General features: G+C 34.6%; 1 protein-coding gene across 20 annotated transcripts in view; it reads right to left on the bottom strand.

The window, feature by feature from the left end:
* CADPS2 (calcium dependent secretion activator 2) overlaps positions 1-23,578 on the bottom strand; it is a 465,193-nt gene that overhangs the window by 46,905 nt on the left and 394,710 nt on the right. For 7 of the 20 annotated variants that reach the window (XM_016125164.2, XM_016125166.2, XM_016125167.2 and 4 more), the window contains 4 exons: positions 21,392-21,548; positions 9,124-9,265; positions 4,368-4,523; positions 2,840-2,987 (listed from right to left, as the gene is read on the bottom strand). In XM_016125164.2, the coding sequence (XP_015980650.2) occupies positions 2,840-2,987; positions 4,368-4,523; positions 9,124-9,265; positions 21,392-21,548 (603 nt within the window). Of the gene's footprint in view, positions 1-2,123; positions 2,139-2,839; positions 2,988-4,367; positions 4,524-8,879; positions 9,000-9,123; positions 9,266-21,391; positions 21,549-23,578 lie in introns of all 20 variants that reach the window. The other 13 variants (XM_016125157.2, XM_016125160.2, XM_016125156.2 and 10 more) reach the window with 3 other exon arrangements.

The following is a 23,578-nucleotide window of genomic DNA, read 5'->3' as shown; positions in this document are numbered from 1 at the left end:
TGCTATTTAAAAAAAAAAAAAACCGAATCATAACTGAGGAGCACAGAAGGGGCTGCCTTGTGGGTAAGGAGTCGGGAAGGTTTTATCCCTTGGCAATGACAATTTAACAATGTACTAGAGATTATGCAGAGGTAATCCCCTTATAATTTAGAAAAACATCTCTGCTAGGTTTACCTATGTATTATATATTTTTATAAGGTTCCAAATTGTGTAATGAACTAGTCTTTTCAACAACTTTATTTGTTGCTTACTATGGAATGGAGCCTACAGTCTCGCCTATGCATATATTTACTAAATTGCAACAATTCCAAAACTTATCTCAAGCACACACAGAGAGGGAAAGCCTGTGTAATCGTGTGGGTATATTTACTGAAGATTAAAAGTATAAAATCCTATTTTTGCATTGAAATTCTTGTTTACCACTTTTCAGGGTTGCTAATGGGTTTTACACCTGCACATTTTGAACTATATTAATTGTGTGAAAGTTGTAGGGAACTAATTGTCTCTTGTGAGAAGGTACAGGTGCAGACATAATGAACAGTAGCAGATTGCCCTTCAAAAACCATCCATCTATTAATGTAAAGAATCATTTGACAATGCACCAGTGTTTTGTCATTTGTGGATGTGCCTGTTTTCTTTTTAAGTACTAGAGTGAGTTGTTTCTGACAGGGGAGGATTTTTAAAGCCGTGACAACAAGTCGGTCTGTTCATTCAACAAATATTTACTAAGAGCCCATTGTGTGTCAGGTACTGCAGTGTATGTTAAAATAAGAACAAATGGATAAATCAAGTATTAATGGGAAGAGGCAAGATGACTTTATAAACCTGATGAAAATGGATGGGCTTATTATAAAGAGACTTAAGACAATATCCTTGAGCAGACAAAGGTTTGTGTATGGGTATTGAAAAACATGAGAAAGTAGAGATAAGCCATTGATATCCAAACCAGCTGCCTCCTTATTCAGATAATGAGAGATAAAAATCATGTCGTAAGTGATCAGAGGATGATAATTACTGAACATTCTACAATGCTTACATCATCAGTTACTTAATCTGTAAGGTTGTATGCTATGGCATTAGAAATACATCTTTTCCCCCTGAATTGCCCAAAGAATGAAATATGTGTAAATACACATAAATTACCATCAAATAGGTAACATCTACATCTAATCAAATAAGTATGAAAGTCACAAACAGTGAGCCTTCTCTTCCTCTCCCACAGTTATCTAAGTCTTTCTCCTCTGACAAGAATTGTGAGCCCAGTGAAGAGACCTAGTGAGTTTGAATCCCAGGTGCGGTGTCAACTGTAAGACTTGTAAGATTTCACGTATCCACACAGCACAAAAACATTTTGATTTATAAATACGTGTATATTTAATCTAGTTAGTCTAGTTCATATACATGCATATATATTTTTTTCTAGTCAATCTTGTAGGCAAAAAGGTTTTCAAACCAGGTTCCTCTGAGGTTCTGTGTGGTACCTGGACAAAAGCTTGTGTTGTGGAGGGAAAGGCTCCTGACACAGGCCTGTCTCTGATCCCAGGCCATGAGAAAGGGAGAAAAGGCTGTATCTATCACTGGTGGGCATGTCCCATACTGAAAGTCACAATTGGGTTCTTCTGTATGAAGTGACCTGGAGACTGGCCTTCTGGTCTTTGAATTTAAGGGTTACCCTACTACATACTATATGTCATCTAAAGCCCCAGTCTCTAATTGTTTTTAGTATTAGTGAAAGCATACAGTATAGATATATGGATCTTGAAGATGTTAATAATCACTCTGTTTCTGAATTTATTTAGAACTTAGTTTAAAGGAGGGTGAATTCATTTGGCCTTAAATAATTTTAACTTTAAAAACCTAAGAGTAGTTTATAGATTCTGTAGCCTAACAGGGAAGAAATATTCCTTGACATTATTTAAGGCATAAGTATTTACATGGTTTAATGTGTTTTGGAGTTATTCCCACGTTACCGTAAGCTGTTAGCATTTTACTCACAGACAGAAACCAAAAACCTGAAAATAGAATTAATTATATTATTTTAATTTGAGAAGATGAAAATAAAAAATGCACATTTATGAAAATAATCATTCAAATGGGAATGTGGTTAAAAAAAAATGACTTACCCATTGACTACCAAACTGGATCACGTCACGGGAGAAAAAAAAGACAATGAAAGCGAACATATGGGAAAAGTAAAGAAATGATGAAAAAGTAATCACAATGAAAAAAGGCAAACAAAATGACAACTTAAACAGATAATCTAAGAAAAACAGATCCATTTTCACCCAATTATAACTCAACAAAAATAAATCATGTGGTAAAATAAGTTATTTCTGAATATAGAACCAAACAAAACATAAACAATATTGAAAAAATGGTATATTTATTGAAAAGAACAAAGTTTAATTTTCACATATGTTTCACCTTGGTCTTTAGAAAATAGAAACTTTTGTGTAAATAAAATATTTAATATGCTATTTTCTGTGGCTTGTTTTTTGGATGCAAACTGGATACTCGTGATTTGTATAAACAAAGCAGGTAGCTTTCTCATTTGCTTATGAAAAGTAAGTTTTATGTAAATACACGACACCTAAGCTGTTAAAAGGTATATCTGAAATTAATGCCATTTATAAAATTTGAGGCAGTCTTTATATAAAAAAGAAGACACTGACAAGAGCAAAGGATAAATGGCACTCAATTATCATAGTAAGGAAAAGACCAAACACATGTACTGGGGAACTTTTTCAATCTGACCAAGTGAATGACTTCTGGGAAGATCATGCTCCTCTGCCAAGGTGCCCCGTGCTGCCTCTCCACATGTGAAACTCAATCCACTTACCTCTTGTCCTCCATCCAGGGCACAGAGTTTGGTGCTTTGCTTTTTGGCATCGACTAACACATTAAACATGGTACACACAGAAGCTGGAATGCGCAAGTCAGTGGTTTTGTTTGCCTTTTGCAGCTTGAGTTCAAATGCAGTTCTTGTTCTATTCATTAAAACATGAATTCAGAGTAAGAAATTCTGACATACGTCCCACCTGTTTTGTAAAAGTGAAATCAACACTACAAGATGCTAATTTAAAACATGCAAATAGGGAGTGTAGCAGTGCCTGGGAACTGGAGGCGGGCTGCTCTCCTTTCCAGGTGTCTCATGAAAGATCAGACTGTGACATTTTATATTAAACATAGCTTCTGCAGTCACTCAGACAATATCTCTACCCAAATGAAGCTATTTGCTACATCTAGTGTATCACTTTTTTTAAAAGGAAAAACCTCTTAGTTTCACTTAACTGCCTGAATAACCAAGTAGAAAAATCACTCGCTTCTCTGCATTAAAGCAGAATAAACCCTCCATGTGAAGATTTACCAAATCAAAAAAAAAAAAATTATGAGTTGGGAAAACTCTAGAACATCATAATTAATGTACAACACAGAATGTGTAATTCTTTTACATCACTTAGGTTCTCCTTCAAATACTTAAAGTTGCAGTTAGGCTTTGAAAGCAACTGCATAACAGATAGTTTGGAATTGGTCTTGGTAAATACCCAAAGAATATCCATAGATTTGACACACCAGATGACAGATGATAAACATAATTTTTTTAAACCTTAAATAACCTAATTCATGGCCTTGCCTTGGGAGGCCATTAAACATTATTCCAAAGACTGGATTTTTCTTGTTTTAAAGAATTTGGGATTACTGAAGTGTTCTCACCAGTGTTTGTTACTCAACTATGCGGCCCATTGTTCTTGTATATATCGTGAACAGGGCGACAACAAAACAGTGGTTGGCTAGTTAGGATGCGATGCTGAGTTTGTAAGAACTATTAAAAAAACAAAAGCACATTTGGAAGAATCCAGAGCTTCATAACTTATTCCTGGTAAAGTTCTGATGAATGTGAATGGATACTTAGAACTCATTTAATTGGGACAGGGAATACCAGAAAACACAGCTGATAGCACTGATGGTAATTTGAGTTTGCCATGACATTTCACAGCACGCAGACATGGTACGTAATGCGTAAAGCATCTAACAGACCTTTTCTGTATGTCTCAGGAAGTGTTGCCTTGGGAATTTCAAACACGGTATTCCCAGAGAGAGAACAATAAGCACGACAGAAACGATTAAAATGGGATGGGTGCTAGTGATGAGGGTGATGGTTAAGAGACTTGAAAAAAACTATCAGGCCAATTTTATCAATTACATGGGTTCCCAGAACTTAGGTCAGAGCACCTAATGACCATCGCATTTTGGAAGAGTGGGACATATTGCAAGCTTTCTCATGACAATTACATAACAGGTACTTGGTGAAAAGTTGTATTTTGGGTGCTGGCATATTAAGCAGCAACTTGAAAATACATGTCTACCTTTTGACACAGGCCTCTATCATATCACTGGCCATTAGTTTAAGTCTTTGTTCTAAGTGGTGGGCAAATTCTTGTTCAGGCCAGTGAAGGTCAAAGACAAACATTTGCAGGGCATCAAGTTTCCAAAAAAGGTCTTCTGATGTTGCTGAGCCATTGCTAGAAGAAAAAGGAAAAATAAAGAACATCATGAACTTCCACTGTTAGCTCCGGGGATCACAAGATGCTTTTTCCTTTTTGTATCCATTGCCATTAGTGAAAAAAAAAAAAAATAGCACATAACATCTCTAATGATCGATATTTTCTCTGTTCAACTTTCTAATTCTTTCTTTTCACTTCTTAATGAAAAAGTCAAGGCAAGGAAGATAAAATAGAAATATGTTTAATAGTAAGGATTCATAAAAAGGGACAAAATGGAGAGGCTACTTTAGTAGGGAAATCAAATTGTGTGTATAAGAACAAACATTTTAAATATTCTTTACTAGTCTCTAAGATAATGATTAAAATATATAAATATTTCCTCCTAGAAATTCAGAAAACTGTGTTTTACACAAGAAAATCCATGTGATAGCAACTACTAGCTTTACTCTTCTACTCATGGATATGCGCCTCTGTCATCATGATGGGTGGCTTCTGCCTTTCTACAGGTATGTCATACGGGCCCTTAAATTTCCCAATTACAGGTAGAGGTGAAACAGGTACTGGATATGAAATAACAGGTTGGGTAGGGAAGCAAATCTTACCTGTGTTTTGAAATGCTTTGTACCTTTTCTAGCTTGGAATTAAAGCTAACAGTACAAGGTACGGTCTAACACAGAAATGACATATGGGGTGCTCTGAAGTTGGAGCAAAATTCTGTCTATTTCAGGTCCTACCTAACTATGGAGCCAAGATCTACTACACATTCACCACTACGGTAACATTACTCTATATTTTCACACCATATGTGAAGGTAATTTGTACCAGAGTACATATAATATTTAGGCAAATTATAATACTATTACTTTCTATTATGCAAGTATATAGCCTAATAGAAAAACAGATGTTTTGAAGGTAAAATAGTCCTACATTAAAACGTGTTGAAACTTAATTGTAAAAGAGAACAAAAGTTTAAAAAAAGCTTCCGTATGATTATGATTCATTTCTCCTCAGCTTTCCAATGATTGTTGAACATATACTAATCTAAAATTTATATTTTTAGTTTGTAAATGAAAATTTAAAAAATAAAATAAAGCCTTTCATCACAAGGGCATGGTGGAAAACTTATAAAAAACAAAATTATTTCAAATAGCCGCATTATTTAGATAAATATACCTTAATTAGCTAACATAACTAAAATCACCTCTTGCTCTGGCTGATTAAACGCTTATATCTGCTCCCACTTGCTGCCTCAGCGTCTTACCTCCATCACCAATCTGCTTTCCTTCGCCCATTCTGCCAATAATTCCTCATGACCCCCTGTCTAGCCAAGATGTCCTCAGAGTTAAAATTCTCAAAGGACAAATCATAGCACAGCACTGAATACTACCCACAGCATTTTATTGACTAAATATTTCCTAACTTTAATATTTAGTGCTCCCAAGGTACTATTAAACAAAAGAACCAGACAACATCATGCTGACATTGCTGTGAAAACTGTTTGAAAAAACACTATATTTATTTTTCCTTTTTGTTACATGTATAATAAAAACATAGAAAAAATGACCAAGAAAAATACTCCTTTATATAGTGTACAATTTGGTAGATTAGAGAACCTATGTTTTAAGAGTAACAATATAATTGGTAAAGAAGCAAATCTACTTATAATTTTTTAGGAGAAATATAAGTAGCTACTTGAAACATGTTGGCATTCTTTAGCAGTTTAACAAAATAGCAACAGCAAAAACCATAATCAAAACAAAATCCCAAATAGTAAAGGTAGAATTCTATTAAAAAAGGACTTTCTCATAATAGGTAACAAATCTTTATAGAGAATATGGATGTATGTTTCTTCTGTTCTTTAATGCTATCGTAAGATTCTGAACAATAAATGTGCTTAATTAGGAATGTAATTAAGATAACAAGTGTTTGTTAATTTAAATAGATAGATGAAAAAGTGTAAATAGGTTTTCTCTTGAGTTGGTATATATAACTCGCAATTTTTTTCAGAACATTTTCATTTAAAAATTATTTCTAATCAGCGACTTATTCCTAAAAGTATTATTAACTGATTAAGGAATTCAAACATGAATAACGGACTCAGATAATTTCTTAAATTATCTGAAACTTATCTCACTGGCATTCATTTCTAGAACTAAAAAACCCAGAATGAGGATTTTACATACAGGGAGTGATGTGGAGAAGCAGCTATTAAGGTGATTTATACATTAGTAGATAGGGATACATCTTCAGACCCATGGTTACTTTGATATCACTAACCTTTACTTAATCAGTAGTTGTATTTTTAATTCCTTATATATGTGAAATGAAAATGTTTTTTGCTATTTAATATTTTCTAGCAAAAGGTCAACAAGCTAATTGCAATGACATCATAACATCATGAGTAATTCTGACATCTTGACAAAGAGCCTAATGTTGACATCTTGGCATGTAAAGATAATGGTGGCTAATTTGTAAAACATATTTTTTCTTTGCCCGGAATAATAAAAGTGCATAAACACTTGATTTACAAAGCCACGTCCTTAGATGCAGGTCACTTTAAAAAGGAGTTCTCAAGAATGAGATTTGGGGTCGCACACATATCAATATAAGAGAAAAAAACCCCCAAATTTCACAAGGTAATGATCGAAATAGCATCCTTGGTAAAATCAAGATTGTTAAATAAATGAAGAATAAGGATAAAGAGGAGTTAAATTATTAAACAATGTAAAGAAGTCTCAAAGAATTATAAGCTTAGAAAGGTTCATTATACTCAGGTAATTTCTGAGCACTACACAGACACCATTCTACGTAATATAGGGGCCCAAAGTATTTGCCTATAAGAATAAGATTCACATGTGACCTAATAGCCTAATTATTATCATGAGTAAAGTGATCATGTTTAACTTGCAGAAATATTGCCAACCTATTGTGCAAGTTATTTTTCTCTTTCTTGGTCTTCTCCTATCTTCTCTTGCTTGTATGCAGGCCAGAGTAGGAAAAGATTTGACAGGTGGTAGTAGGATAGGCAGGAAGGATGATAACCAAGTCTTAACCAGTCAGTATATTCTCTGGAAGCAGAATAAATTAATGATAGAGTGAGGGCATTTGAGTGAAGCAACCTGGGTTGAAATCTTATCTTTACCACTTACTATGAGATATTGGGAAAATTTTATTTCTTAACTTCTTTATGACTAAGTTTCTTTAATTGTAAAATGGGGTAATGACATCTACCTCACAGGGTTGTTGTATAGCTTAAATGTAGTAAAGAATTTGGCCTTGTATCTGGAACATAATTTATTTTCAGTAAATTATAGCTATTTCTCCCCTTCTAATTATTATTCTTTCTGGCTGACTTCATGTGAGATGTTGGGCCAAATATGGACTATTACTAAGTTAATTTGATTGCTGTAATGGTCATGCTTTTGAAAACCATACAGTAATTAATAATAAAGATTATTGATGATAGTAAGTAATAATTATAGTAATAACAATCATCATATAGAGTAGTAGTAGTTAACATTTATTGAGAACTTAGGATGTGTTGGGCACTTTTCATAGTTTTTGTTAATTCTCATAAAAACATCTTTAAATGACGTGTCATAACCATTTTAGAGTTGAGGAAAGTGAGGCTAAGAAAGACTCAACAATTAATAAATCAGAATCTAAATTCGAGGCTAATCGATATGAAAGCCCATGTCCTTTTCACTTTAATGACTTAGTTACTGAATCTGTAACAGGAAGGTTTACCACAACATGGAATTACTAAATATGGTTTTTGATGACATGAAAATTATTTTAAAAATAATAAGGCACATCAACTGATATATGAAAGGATAAAAGAAGACCTTGCTAGTGTTGGGAAATAAAGGACAACCCCTTCTCTGCAACCAGCAAAACTGTTTCTTTAAAGGTGAGACTACGATAAAAATAGAAAATGATTACATTCTTGAAACTGTTCTTACAATGGTTTTCTACAAGCATGAGAGAAGTCATGTGGGCAGTAACAAAGCTAGAGTCAGCTAAGGATCCCAGACATACTGTTTATCACACTGATTGTCTGAATTTGAAGAACTCTGGTTATAGCACTTAAGCCAGAGTCTACAACCCGGGTCACAAAATGACCCTTGTCCCACAGATTACATATGAACTACATCAAACCAGCGAGTGCTTAAAAAAAAAAAATCTCTGTGATTTATCATCCATGTGCTAAGCTTAGCTTAATAGCTTAAAAAACTGAAAACAAATAAAACCAAAACACAGTATTCCTCAATCAATGATGATAAATGCCATGCGATCTAAACACATCTGCACAGAATACAGCCCAGGCCATGCACTAGCTAACACACCACCAGGAAATAAGTGAGGAATACACACGTGGACTCATATAAAGAAGCCATCCATGTAGGAGTAGAAAAGCTAGGAATCTGTGGAAGATTAAGAGGCAGACTTGCAACTTTTGGAAGAGCTACATTGGGAAGACTGTTGGCGATATTCCTGTAAAGAAACAAACAACGTGGGAAGGGTCCACCATAAGCAATAACTACAGATGGCCATGTGTAAAGTCACAGGTCAGGATAGAGGGGGCAGATGCTCTATGGGCACTAGGCAAGATACGTACTTGACAGGTTGCCATGTCTCTTGCTCAAAACCTCTGTGAATTGACTGGGCGATGGAGGATTCCATGAGATCGACGTAGCGGACAACCAAGGGTACAAAGATTTCTTGCAAGTGTTTGTGAAATTTTCCATTACATAAAAGTGCTGAAATAGTCAAGCAAAAACATGTTTGTCAGAGGATAATAGCAGGCATCTGGAAAATATGGGCAAAAGAACTTTTCCTGAAAGAATCTGCCACAGAAGAACTAATAAAATACAGATGATAATGGATCTCGCTCCTCGCATTGAATATGAAATCATGAAAACTGATCAACAAGTATTATTGACCTTCTATATAAGGCTCTCAAAAAACACAGTTCTCTAAAACATTGCTGGAAGGTGGTATGTTTTTACTTTCTAAGAGGTTTAACACGCGAGGCATATGACCACTTGCTAGAGACTCAAGGGAGCTGCTGGATCCCCTGAAGGTCCCGGCAAATGTAAATATAGCAAGTAAACAGAGTTGCACTCCCTATGCTGTACTGTGTATCACAGAAGAGCTGAACCTGTTTAACTCTAAGAGCTAAGCTTGATTACTTCTCAGAGAAACACTTGTTAAATTCACCAAGAGGGTGACTGTGGCCTTGGGAAGGTCTATTCTAACTCGTGAACTTTTTAGTTATTTGTGGATTTTCTTTTTAGTCACCTGATTTCCCACACGTGCCATTAAAAACTGTCATCACATCATTTGCATTTTTCAGTTGTCCGTTTGTCTTGAATGAATCGTGGTATGGAACACCCTACCTACAGCAGTTATAGAAGTCTTAGAATTTGTGCTACTGGGACCAGACTGCTGGGCAACGTACACCTACCTCCAACAGAAGAAGGATGTTTTCCATGCACAGCGCATACTTTCATTAAAACATCATCGAGTGCTGCAGACTGAATGTTTGTGTCCCCTCCTCCCCCCGCCTGAATTCTTATGTTGAAATCCCATCACCCAATGTGATGGTGTTAGAAGATGGGGCTTTGGAGAGTGACTAGGTCATAAGGGCAGAACCCCCAAGATTAGTATTTTGGGATTAGTATCCTTGTAAAGGAGATCCTAGAAAAACCCCTTTACCCTTTCACCATGTGAGGACATAGGGTAGCTCTTTATGAAGCAGGCTCTCACTAGACACCGAATCTATCTATAACGTAATCTTAGACTCCCAGCTTCCAGAGCTATAGGAAATAAATTTCTGTTGTTTATAATCCACCCAGACTGTGGATTATAGCAGCTCAAATGGACTAAGACCTTCAGGATGTGCCTATGTTGCACCATAAAAAAATAGAGAATCTTTAGGAAAATACAAAATAATGATAAGTAATATTCAATAAAGAATTTGTAATTTTTGGATGATGATACATATTTTTCAAGTGCATGTAAACCCAGTTGTGGGCTTTAGAAGGACTAGAAAGCCAGTGTGGCAGGAGCAGAGGGGGGTGGGGGGAAGAAAAGTTCAAGTGATATCTAGATCGTAGGACATGGTGAGAAGTATGGTTTTTATTGGGTACGGTGAGAAGCATTATTCCTTTTATTATTATTAAGTAGAAGAGTGCCATGATATACTCTCTCTGGTGGCTATGTGAAAAATAGAGTAGGTGGCCAAGAGTGGAAGCAGAGAAGGTAGTTAGTGTGAAGTTCTTTATTGCAAAAGACCAGGTAAAGGATAATGATGATGGCGATGACGATGGTGGTGGTGGTGGTGGTGACTGTGGTGGCGTGAGCCAGAGTGGTAAGGTGCAGAATGGGGGAAAAACTCTCAGTAATCCCATTCGCTTATGGATGTGAACAGCTTATAATTACTAATCTAATTACTAGCAACTCTAATAGTAGTTTCTCATAAAATACTCAGCAAAATATATTTCCCACATAATTTCCTTCAGGGAAAAAATATATTTCCCACATAATTTCCTTCAGGGAAAAAATATCCAGAAAGGCTAAATAGTGTTTTAAGATTTGGGCAAAATATGTGACACTATGGTGGAATGAATATGAAAATTACCACTATATATTACTTTAAGTAATTTTAAAATTTGCCAGAGGTTGGAAAATTACAGACACATAAGAATAGAAAGTAATTCTAAATACAGAAGGAAATACAACACTTTTTTAAAAAATTTCTAGTTGATATGGTTTAGTACTTTATGTGGTTATATAATCTTTCCTGGCTTATCTATATGCTAAAAGATTCCCTATTAAAGTAGGAATGATAATCATATTTAAGGATAAATGTGTTATTTAGGAGACTAATATTGTCTTAATGATGTTTTCATTAGCACACTGAAAGAAGCTTTATTTATTCCTGGAGATTCAATCATAGAGCTAGAAGGTACTATAGATCATATAATTCAGTTCCTTTTACTAAATTTCACCTAAAATAAGGACGCTGAACATTACAGATAAAATATTCTCAAAGCATCTAAATCCTTGTGCTAAGCAAAATAAAAACTATACCCAAATCTGAATTTACTGGATCTCTATTTAACAACTTTCTTTTTCTTCTTTCTCTTCCTTCTCAGCACTAGCATTTTTAGAGTGTCAAGTGTGGTGCTAACTGCTTGATATGAATTCTCTCATTTAATCATCACAAAAAAGCTATGAGAGAAGCACTATAATTTCTTTGTCTTATCAATAAGGAAACTGAGGCACACAGAATTTAGGACACTTGTCCAAGTCATTTAGTCATTAGACAGTAGAACAAGAATTTTATGTCAGAGCTCCCTCTTAATTTACACAAAATTATAATACCGTCGTCCCTCAATTTATATTACCATAAACTTTTATCTGTTTGTCCACCCATTCATATATCTGTCCAAACTACCATCATCATAAGACCTTCTAAGACCTAGAAATGTAGTACAATACATTATTTTAGGTTGAAAAAAAATCTTGCAAATAACCAACACATTACACCACATCTTAGATAAATTATAAATTTTGAGAATTAGAATTTTGAAAATTGTTATAATATGAAAAAGTCAAAAAATTAAGCAAAACCATTTATTCAATGAATTGAAAAATGAATTAACACTGTGAAAATAGTCAACGTGCTTATAATGCACATCGAAAGTTTTGACAATCTTACATTGCTATACAGCTAGACTGTAGCCTAAGCCTTAATTTATAAGGCCTACTAATAAAAAATATGAAGAACTTCAGGCTGTACATCTTGATAGGTACTGTCATTATTTTAAGTACTCCAAGACGAATACACATGAGTATGTAACAAATTATTACATCTACAAATAAGCACCAATCTCATTAGTTCACATGCTACTTTATTACACATCTAGAGATTGGCTATGTTAGCTATTAAGTCATACTTTGTTAAAATGAAGAAGCATGTAAGGAAAATCACATTCAATGTTATTGTGAAATGTTATAATAATTCTAAGATGAAGTAACAGTTGATTCATATTTATTTTTGGCAAGATCTCTTTTTTTTTACTTACTTGATAAGCACTAAATTCATTATCCTGTTAAACAAGTCTGCTTCTTTTGTATTCCCATCATGAGAATGAAAATAGAGACTGTCCACCAGTAACCTGAAACTCGTACCACAGACCTTTCCTTCAATTCCTATACCCAAATAGTAATTAAGACCTATGTATTTTATATCCTTATTGTCTTTCTATCACTTCCACTTCCTCTCTTCATCATCACTGCTGCTGCACTAGCTCTAGCATTCTCATCGCTTGCCTTGATAACGCAATAATCCCCTAACCAATCTTTAGGCTCCAAATGTTCCCACTGCCAATTCATCTTCTTAAAATCTCAAGCAGAAGAGTTTGCTAAAATATAAAACTAATAATGTCCCTTCTAAAGATTATAAACTTTTAATGGATCATAATGACAAACTCTCAAAGCCTTAGCATGGTATGAAAACCATCCATGATCTGTTTTAAAATGACCTCTCTGGCTCATTTCTTTTGCCTGTCCTTGTTTCCTGTGATGTTCACGGTTCAGTTCAAGTATACAACTTTTCCTCCAAATCTTTCTTGAAATGCCTCATCCTGCTGTCCCCTTGCCCATTTATGGTTTCCCCTGTTTACTCTCTACTTTGTACAGATTTCCACTGTGGCCTGTTAGACTTCTGCACTTGCTGACATATCTCTTTCTCCATTTGAAAGTGCAAGGTCTCTGAGGCAGGGACCATGTTTGTAGTCATAGTATCCAGCCAAGTCCCTAGCTCAGAGCATGTGCTCAAACGCTTATTGAATAAATGACTACTTGGATACAATATTAAGATTACTATGTTATTATTCAGGAGACTGTCTAAGAACCTAGTGAGGCCCAATGTACCTCTTCATATTTTATATTAAATACATGGTATTGATATTGTTATAAGAAATCCTATTTTTGACCCATACATCCAGAATCAGACTGCCTAAATTCTAGTGGGTATGAATATTGGCTATTTTATGTCTCTAACTTTAATGAATATAGCAAAGGGAGAATTTTCTCTGTTCAGTCATGACCCTTGATAGCAAACCATTACATCCTGCAGAATTAGAAGAAAATGGAGATTTCTTATATTTCCTAAGACTTGTCACAAATATTGAATTCTGACCAAAAGTCTACTCATGTTTCAGCAGAGTATCCCTTTTTATTTTTTAAAACTCAATTTATAAACCCATATGCCAAAGTTTTAGAAAACTGGCAACTGGCAGTATTATTTCTTTGGTAATTAGGTTCAGGAAAAAGGAGAAGAAAGGAAGGGAGAGATGGAAAGAGTGAGAAGGAGAAAGAGAGGAAGAGGAGAAATGTGAAATTAAAAGAAAATACATATTGAGGGAGAAAGAAAAGGGAAAATTCAGTTTCAAAAGGCAAGACTGCAGAAACGCACACCACAGTACACTTGTGTATGTAAATGTATGCTCCTTTTCTCAGTTGCCCATATGCCAGTTTGCACTCCACTCCTATCAGACACTGTCAAAATCCCTCTTAATATGTAGCCCCAGGCATCAGAATGAGTGCTTCTATCTTCTCCATATGGTTTAAGAAGGATAGGTTATGATTTGAGGCTGCCACCTGTCCAAATCAAGCCTTTACAAGGTACCATTGCAACAGCTCATTGGAAAAGACAAGTTCTCAACGTGGCCTCACCCAAGAATGCTTCTGACATTGTACATGAGGTGTGGAAGCATAAAGAACTGCTCAGAAAGAGTCTCAAATAGTGGTTACAAGAACAAAAGTGGAGGATCAGCATCTACTTTGTTGCTATAAATAATCTTTTTTCTTTCCAAAAAATTCCATATTTCCAAATATCACCTTGTCAGAAAATAATGGAGCATCGATGACAGGAAGCGCAACAGTACAATTAGAAATGGCAGAAAGAAGGCAAAGGGCCTAAATAAAAGGTAAACGAGGGTGCAGATGTGCCCAATTATTTTGAACAACCCAATAATAAATCAATGTCGATTATTTACATACCAAAATTATTTACATTTACATTATTTACTTTTTTTTATATTTACAAAAGTACTGTCATAGGCTTTTAATAGTAAGATTTCAACAGAGAATTTAAATTAAGATCCAGTTAACAATTACTGAGACAATAATCACTGGGTAAATAAAGAATAAGTAGATAAAAGACTTACAGTACTGTTTTTAGAGTAAAAATATGTTTTGACTCCTGAGCCCATATAAACCATTTACATTGTACCACCCCTTCCAATTAGTTGGCATTAGTGGATTACTAGAAAAAAATATTTCCCCCCCTAAAGTTCTAATTAGGCCATCTTGGAAGGAAACAAGTAATTCTTCATCCAATAAACAACACCAACCACAGTAAAACAACAGACTTTGCAAAAAAAAAAAAAAATCATTGAAGGGACTATGAACTGTACCAGTTGTGAACAATGCAAGCACAGCGGACTGAAATATGAAATTAATAGGTCACTCTACGTTGACAAATGCATATAATGAAGACTCTCACAGGATATATGAATATGGGCTTAAAAAGAAAAGTCAGAAGTAATTCAGCCTAGAACAGCATTATATAAAAGGAAACACACACATGCCACACACACACACACACACACACACACACACACACACACAACCAAACAAAAACACCCTGAGATCTAGGAACAGCACCCAGCCAAGTATCTGGCACATGAAGTAGGCACTCAATTAATGTCTGTTGAATAAATATCAATGAAAATCCCCCCCTACAGGAAACTCTGAGAGTATCCCATTGGATTTTATTCTCCTTATAATTATAAATTTGATAAGTAATTTTATACAGTTTGATAATATTTAATTTATACCTTTACTAGAATAATAATCTCCTAAAGCCACTACAAACCCTTCCTTTCCCCTTGGGGCAACTTGTTAAGAATATATATATATATATATATATATATAGATATATATCTATATCTATATATATATATATATCTATATATATCTATCTCCATTCATCTATCCATTGAAAGTAACAAAGAATGCGCACACTGGTGTTAACAATGTTCATTACTTTTTAGGCAACGAATCCAAATACAGCAAACCCAGGTGTGGGTTCCTGATGTTCATGGCTTCAGGAGTTACAGATGTTCCTACAAATCTACAGTGAAGGCCACAGAGTCATGTAGAGCAGATTATTTTCTTCAAGGCACTGAATTTTAAGAAACTATATAAAGCAGATTAAAATTTAAAAACGTCTACATGTAGTAAAGAAACTAGAGTAGTACTGCAGAATTCAGTTGTAAAAAAATAAAGCTAGTGACTCCTTGTGTTATATTTCTTTTGTTGAACAGGCCAGTAAAACAAATTCTGACACACAATTTGGAACTCAATAAACTCTGGGAATTGATGTTAAATATACTTTCACATTTTGTGGTCATTTCATCATTTGTAAAAGTGCCAATCTATAAAACTAAGCTGGCATGCGGCCCTATTATGATCCAGAAGTTATATCCTTTCTGCATTGTTTCTAGTATACGTATGTACACAGATGTAGCCATAAACACCAATTCATGAATTTCAGATGCAGAGCTCATTTAAGCACTTGAGGTAGAATAACACGCAGGTGTCAGCCCTCCATATTTCAAAGCTTGAAGATTAACCTAATATACAATATGGTGACCTAACAGTTCTTCATTTGAAAGAAATCTGAAAAATCATCTCTGATACAGCCTAAGTGTGAGAATAACCCAGCGGGATTTCCACCTCTTCATTTCTTAATGAGTTTTTTGATAATGAGAGGTGACTTTGCCAGTCACTCTGGGCTCTATTATGGCTAATTTGACTCCACTTCACTCTCCTTGTTAATTATTAACACTAGCCTTTTTATCCTCATGAGACCACATTCCAATTTTTCTTTTTTCGATTTTTATGAGCCCATCTTTATGAAGGTGAAAGTCTTGGAAAATAGGTTTTCACTTAGAGCAGAGCTCGAACGTTTATTATTCGTTTAGGCAGAGATGCTGTGACGTTGATTATGTAAGCACAGTGTTCTTTGGGATGGCTTTAATGTGCTAGCAATGTGAAAAGGCTGTTAATTAAAGAAGCAGCATCGTGGCATTTTTCACTTGGGAATCAGTTCCCAAAAGAATGGTCATTTGCCACTTGCTAGCATATCCACAGATTAAAAGGTGACTAGCTCCAAGTTTGCCTCTCAGTAATGCTGAAAGAAATGATTTGTGCCGTTTGCAGATGGCTTTCATTTGTCAGAAGCAGTCACTTGTCGTATCAATACCGACAATTGCGGAAAATAGCATGCGAGGTAGAATCTATTTGTACTAGCTTTGTAGTCGTTCGGTATCACTTAAATGCCATGTTAATTGTTCCATTATGAAAACATTTATTGTCCTTCGATTTTAATACATCTCTTTTTCAAAGCTGTTTCCTTAGATACCATTTAAAGTGACTGTCCATCTAATTGTCTCTTTAGTTGGGTTGTGGATCAGGGTGGATGGAGGCAGGGGGAAGAAGATGAATAGGGGCACAGTCTTTTTTTGGACAGAAGCAAAGGAGTTTGAATGTGTTTTCATCATTAGTCCTGTTCTGGGAATCAGCAAGTGAGTCTGTGAGGGGCAGGAGATTAGGGACAGTGCTAAAATGGTGGTGTAGCTGGTACTCTTCCCTGGAGGAAAACCACATTTCATCTCTGAGGGTTCTTAAGACTAAAACTTCTCTAATCGCGCCCAACTATAAGGAAAGATGCACACTCCTGACAGGAATTTTTCCTCCTTAAAAATAGAAACTGAATTCGCTTTCTTGACTCCCTTTCCCCACTAATTAGTTCAGTCCCTGGAATTCTCATCATGGACATTTCATAACATACATGCTAAGACAGTACATACCTTTATCTGGTCATTCCTGTACCTTTAACCAACTCTCTTCCTTCTCACGACAACTCGAGGCCCTTACAATGTAAAATAAAATTTCTGAAGTAAAAATAAAAGTTCAAGAATCTCCTATCTTCCTTAAAAAGATTATATTATTTTACAAATGTCCCCAGAATGTGCCTTTGTCACTGTAGACCAAGACAGAACTGGAGACCAAAAGATCAGCCTCCAATTTACCTTCGTCCTTGATTCCCCGGGAGTAAGCCCCTCCCAGGCACATTGCCAATTAGGGATTCCGTTTCCTCAGCTGGAAAATAAAGAAGTTTGAGATCTCTTCCACTCTCCAAAAGATAAACAGCTATTTTGGAATAACAAAGCATAAAGATTTTGATAAAAGATGGCAAATGACCAATGAGAACATATATATTAGTCATTTCAAAGACAAAAATACCTCAGCTATAAAATTTTCAAGGCGGAAAGTACAAATTCTAACTAATACCTCCATTAGTTGGAGACATGTTAGTAATTTTTATAATGGAAAAGTAAAATAAGTATGTGACATTATTAATAATAAATCATAACCATTTAAAATCTCTATATAATTAGTGGTATATCATGTGTGAGGAAACAATAAGCACTTATTCAGCAAATTATCACTGGTTCTAACATTGGACATTTCAGAGCAATTTGTTCTTATTGCCCTTGGCTGGTTAAAGATGTAATTAATTAGAATTTGAACTGTAACTCTAATTGGGTCACTATGGTAGAAACTGTCATGCTATGGCAATGATGTTAGGATCTTTCTGTCATGGGGTTTAAAAGGATAGAAGTTTTATTTTTTCACATTGGCTTTCCAAAGGACAATGTGGGGACAGCCACAGGTTGACATTTAACATTTGGATTAAATTCATTAAATTACTATCTAAATAGTTCAGGAATTTAATAAACATATAATTATGAATAAATTCTTCATCATTATTAAAAACTTGTTTTACCAACTCCTGAGATATTACTCAGTGGTTTTGGCATTATGAGTTTGGGAGGAAAGTCACTGTGCTCTACTTCAAGGCCCCAGACCACACCATACTACCAATACCAAAGAAAATTATGGTACCGGGGAACTTTTCTATTTACCTCACTACACGAAGGAGCTCTTTTTCTCTGAAATAACTGATGTTTTCTAAAATATGTTAATGACAGTAAAATCAAGGCCAAGATCTAGACTTACCCCCTAAACTGATAATACTTAAATAGGTCAGTAATAAACACTTCTGTGTTTTGATGATTATATATATCAAAATAACATAAAATAATACTTTAGGTATTTAATAGTAGCCAATGTTATACAAATGGCTTAAAACAGAAGAGAAATATGAAAATATTTTGAATTAAATATTTGCAAGTCTGGCTGAAATCAAATTTCTGTTATTCTCATTTTCGTTTTCTTTTTGATAGAATTCTCATAAATTTACACTTGCAATGTAAGAGCTCTTCTTAAAAATATTGAAATTATAAATGTCTAACAAACATAATGCATACTTGAAACTAATATAAAATAAAATATTTATTAAAAATAAAATAAAATTGCAATCCTAAAAAATAAATATTAAAATAAATATTTCAATAAATATTTAATTTATTGAAATCGCAGTACAATTTCTCTAAGAAAGTCTGTAAGAAACCTAAAACATGTTTTGTTTTCTCTACAAATAAATTCTAATAAGTTAAATAATTCATCATCTTTACTGTTTGACTATCATCATTAATAAATACTTCATCTTCTAATAAAAGTCAAAATAAATATAAATATGATCAATTCTTGAGTTTTCATGTAAATGGAGAAAGCAGTTAGAAACAATCTTATATTAACATATTCTCATTTCAGTACTCAATGCATGACTGATATGTTTACTTTTGGCAGCACGTTTAGTGGTATACATTTGTCTTAAGATAATATGTAAGATAATACTAAACTTAAGTGGTAATTTCTGCACAGAAAATGAATGATGGTAAGAGACTGGGAAATGAAAAGGTCATCTGAAGTCTGCTAGCTGGCAGAAGTGAACGAAACTGGAACTTAAAAACTGGTTGAGGATAATTTGCAGAATGAATGATTCACATATGGATAATTAAATGTGGGTTTAGCAACTTCTGAGAGCAGACATTATGATTGAATCTGAAGTAGAAATTGTATTTTAGTTCTTTGTCTTTTGAATAGGATCTTCTGGAAATGAAATTGGATAGGAAAATAAATAAGATGGCTGAGTCAAGACTGAAATTTTAATAGATTAATATCTATAATATTTATTGGACATCTATTATATGTGAGCTATTGTTTAATCCTTACTGTCAATGACATTGTAGGCATTATTATTTTCTTTCTTTTATGGATGAAGAATCTAAAGTTTACAGAGTTTAAGCTATTGTCAAAGGTCAAGTACCAAGTGTCAGAGACAGATGTGAATCTGTCTGGCATTAAAGCCTATGTTATTAATTACCATAACATGATGCCTCTCTTACTATAACAGAAGTTCTAAACCTGGTGTCCTAAATCCAGATGTCCATGAGGAGTCCAATACACACAATTTCATACCTATGTGATTTTTTTTTTTTACTTAGTAAAGCAGTCGTAGTTTTATCAGAGACTCGTAGGGATGAATAACCAAAGAAAAGTAAGAAATAATGGACTAGAGTGATGAACAAAATGAACAAATTATAAAAAAAAGAAAAAAAAAACAAAGATAAATATAAAAACAAATTTAAGTTTAAACCTACATGTACATAGTAGCGGTGTCCTGGAAATAGAGTAGCAGAAAGCTTTAACGTATAGCTAGGGTGACTAAGTTCCTTGGAGTGCTGGAGCAGCCATGGGCCGCAGGGAGACAGGACAGAAGGAAGGCAATTCCCACTGGGGGCTGGGTTCCTTAGGTCAATTGTGAGTACTTGTTCCTGCCAACACCTCACTCCACAGCAATATGGGAAAGGAGTGAGGTCTATTGAGAAAAAGGTGATAAGAAGGATGATGAGCATGAACACCCTATCATGTGAAGAAGAGTTGAATGATCTGGGAATAATGATTTAGAGAAGAAAATGTACAGTAGAAGAAGGCTGTTAGATTGATCAAGTAGAACAAGTCAAAACCAGAGTTTAGGAGGAGGCAGAGGTCAACCAGATCTATAATAGGCAGAATTTTATCAAATAGGTAATTAGTGACTCTATATCCACTGTATTGAAACAAAGACTGTCAGTAGTTACCACACTAGGGTTTAAGGGAAACTTTAAAAAGAATCATCACAAGAAGTGCCCAGGAATCTGTATGTTAAGCAATGCTGATCACATAAAATCCTGATGAAAATCACATAAAATCCTGATGAAAAACTAGGTTTGTGCTGCCTTTTAGAAGACCGTGTACCAGAATAAAAGTTATTACATTGGGAAAACATCTCAATAGAGAACCTTTACAATCTCTTTAATTTCTAAACAGTGAGAGAGTAAGATATACTATAGAGCAACATTACACTATCATCTGTAGAATCCCTCTCAGAAAAACAATATTATCATAATGCATATTAGTAAAAGCCTTAACGTAGCATGATTTAAAGAATAATGATAAATTTCTAAGGTATCTTTCAGAGACGTAAGTGTTCTCTAGGTGCTTTAGAAATGCTAACCTTTGAAGTTTTTCTGATTCAAAAAGTACAACGAGAAGGATGCCTATGTTATTCATTCTTGATGAATGTAGGAGGGTATGAATAAGAGGAACTTTACAGGCCAGTGGAGCAATGTGGGGTGTCACTGGTCTCCCCGAGACCCTGGCCTAATATACTCATGAAGGATGAGAAAAATGTCAATGATATCTATGTTGATTCTTGTCGAGCTAGTGCGAGACCTCTGTAAATACCCATTCGCACACATAACATTTCATATATTAAAGAAAATATAAGTGCTTACTGTCATTTCTGAGGAAATTATTAAGCAGTTGGAAAAGAGGAAAACTATCCCAGGAGTCTTGTGGCTGAGCCTCCAGTGCAGTATCCATATCCACTGTGAATAAAGCCCAAAATTTTTCTGCATGCTCTGCCAGTAAGTCAGGCCACCAGGCAAATGCCTGTAAAAGGATAAAGAAAAAATTGTAAAAATAAATTACTTAAAGTTATCCAGTTAGAAGCACACACAAGTACCATACCACTTGAATACCTATCATTAATGTGCAATTGTAGTAGAGTATTGCAGAGTATGAAACCAAATGTTTTACTATTTCTTTTTGCAGAAAAAAGAAATATTGGAAATAAACCAATACATTCAAAGCAGTTATTTTTTGATTATGAGAAACAAGAAATTTTTCTTTATGTTTTATATATTTTTCAAATGTTCTAAATTAAGCATGTTATTTTTTAAATAAAGCAGTGACTATCATTTTACATTTTAATTCTATTTTAGATTTCACATTTTATTCATTAATGTCAAATTTACTTATTATTTAAATATGTGTATCTATAAAATTTCTCCTACCATTTAAAAATTATTTTCATTTGTAGTATTTTAAAAAATAAATCTAAGGTCTAAAGCTAAAGTATACTTTCATAGAGAGTTCCTCACCCTCCAATATGAATTAGGTCCTCCTAGAAAGCCTCTCTGAAGCCTAGTACTTCTTTCACAGATCTTCTTAGCATTGTATATATGACTATATGTGAATATTTTAATGTCTGCCTCTTAAATTAGTCTTTATACCCAACTAGGCATTTTTTAGTGCCATATAGGTAAAGGCAATAATCACTTAGAAATCTCTGCTGTTTAGATGGGTAAAAATAATATTTACTTTATAGAGTGTTCTTGGAAATAACATGGCCTCAGTATGGACCAGAGCACTAAGCTTGCCTGCCCACAAAACCTGGCAGCAGGCCCACCAGCCTATGGATCCTGGCAGCAGGCCTGCCTGCCCATGGTTCCCACCAGCCAGCCCACCCAGAAACTCTAGCTGGGTTGACTGGTGAAGGATTTTCCCTGCAGAAGGAAGTCTGTAAAGAATGAAAGGGGTGACTGCTTCTTCCCATGTGCAGATACCAATGCAAGGCTACAAAGATCATGAAGAATCAAAAAAACATGACACTAACAAAGGAAAAAACAAAGTCCCAGTAAGCAACCCCAAGGAAATGGAGATCTATGAACTGCCTGAAAGAGGTAAAAAAAAAAAAATTATCCTAAGCTCAGTAAGCCACAAGAGAACACTGATAGACAACTAAGTGAAATAAAGAAACCAATACATGAAAAAAAGTTCAAGAGAAAGAAACAATAAAAAAAATCAAGCAAATATTCTGAAGTTAAAGAATACAACGACTGAAAAATTCAACAGAGAGCTTGAACAGCAGATCTGAGCGAGCAGAATAAAGAATAACAAACTTAAAAAACAAGTAATTTGAAGTTATCCAGTTAGAATAACAAAAAAACAAAAGAATGAAGAAAGCATGCAGGTCTTATGGGCCACCTCTGAGCAAACAAATGATATCTATTACGGCAGTCCTGGAAAGAGAAGAGAAAAAGAAAGGGGAAGAAAGATTATTTAAAGAAATAGTGGCTGAAAACTTCTCAAATCTGAAGAGGAAAATGGACACTCAGATTCAGGAAGCCCCCAAAACACCAAATGGCTTGACCTACAGGCCTACATTGTGACATACTGTAATCAAATTGTTAAGAGTCAAAGACAAAGAGAAACTTTTGAAAGCAGAAAGAGAAAAGCGACTCATCATATACAAGGGGACACCTCCCACCCCCATAAGGCTACGAGCAGATTTCTTGGCAGAAACCTTGAATGTTTAGAGAGAGTGGTAAGATATATACAAAATGCTAAAGAAAACACTGCCAAACAAGAATAGCATCATTTAAAACTGTCAGCAAAACTACCCTTTAAAAATGAAGGAGGTAAAATCTTTTCCAGACAAGCAAAAATTTAGCAAGTTTGTAACTACTATATCTGCTTTACAAAACTGTGCTAAACAGAATTATTCAAGTTGAAAGAAAATGATGCTAATGTACATAGCAACACACATGTATATTGAAGTAGAAATCTCACTGATTAAGGTAAATATATATAAACAAACGGTAATGTAATATCGTAATGGTGGTATATACATTATTTTA

Source organism: Rousettus aegyptiacus, unplaced genomic scaffold (genome assembly GCF_014176215.1).
Source record: "Rousettus aegyptiacus isolate mRouAeg1 unplaced genomic scaffold, mRouAeg1.p scaffold_m13_p_13, whole genome shotgun sequence".
Lineage (NCBI taxonomy): Eukaryota > Metazoa > Chordata > Mammalia > Chiroptera > Pteropodidae > Rousettus > Rousettus aegyptiacus.
The sequence above is the reverse complement of the archived record's forward strand: the minus strand, read 5'-3'. Positions and strand labels throughout refer to the sequence as shown.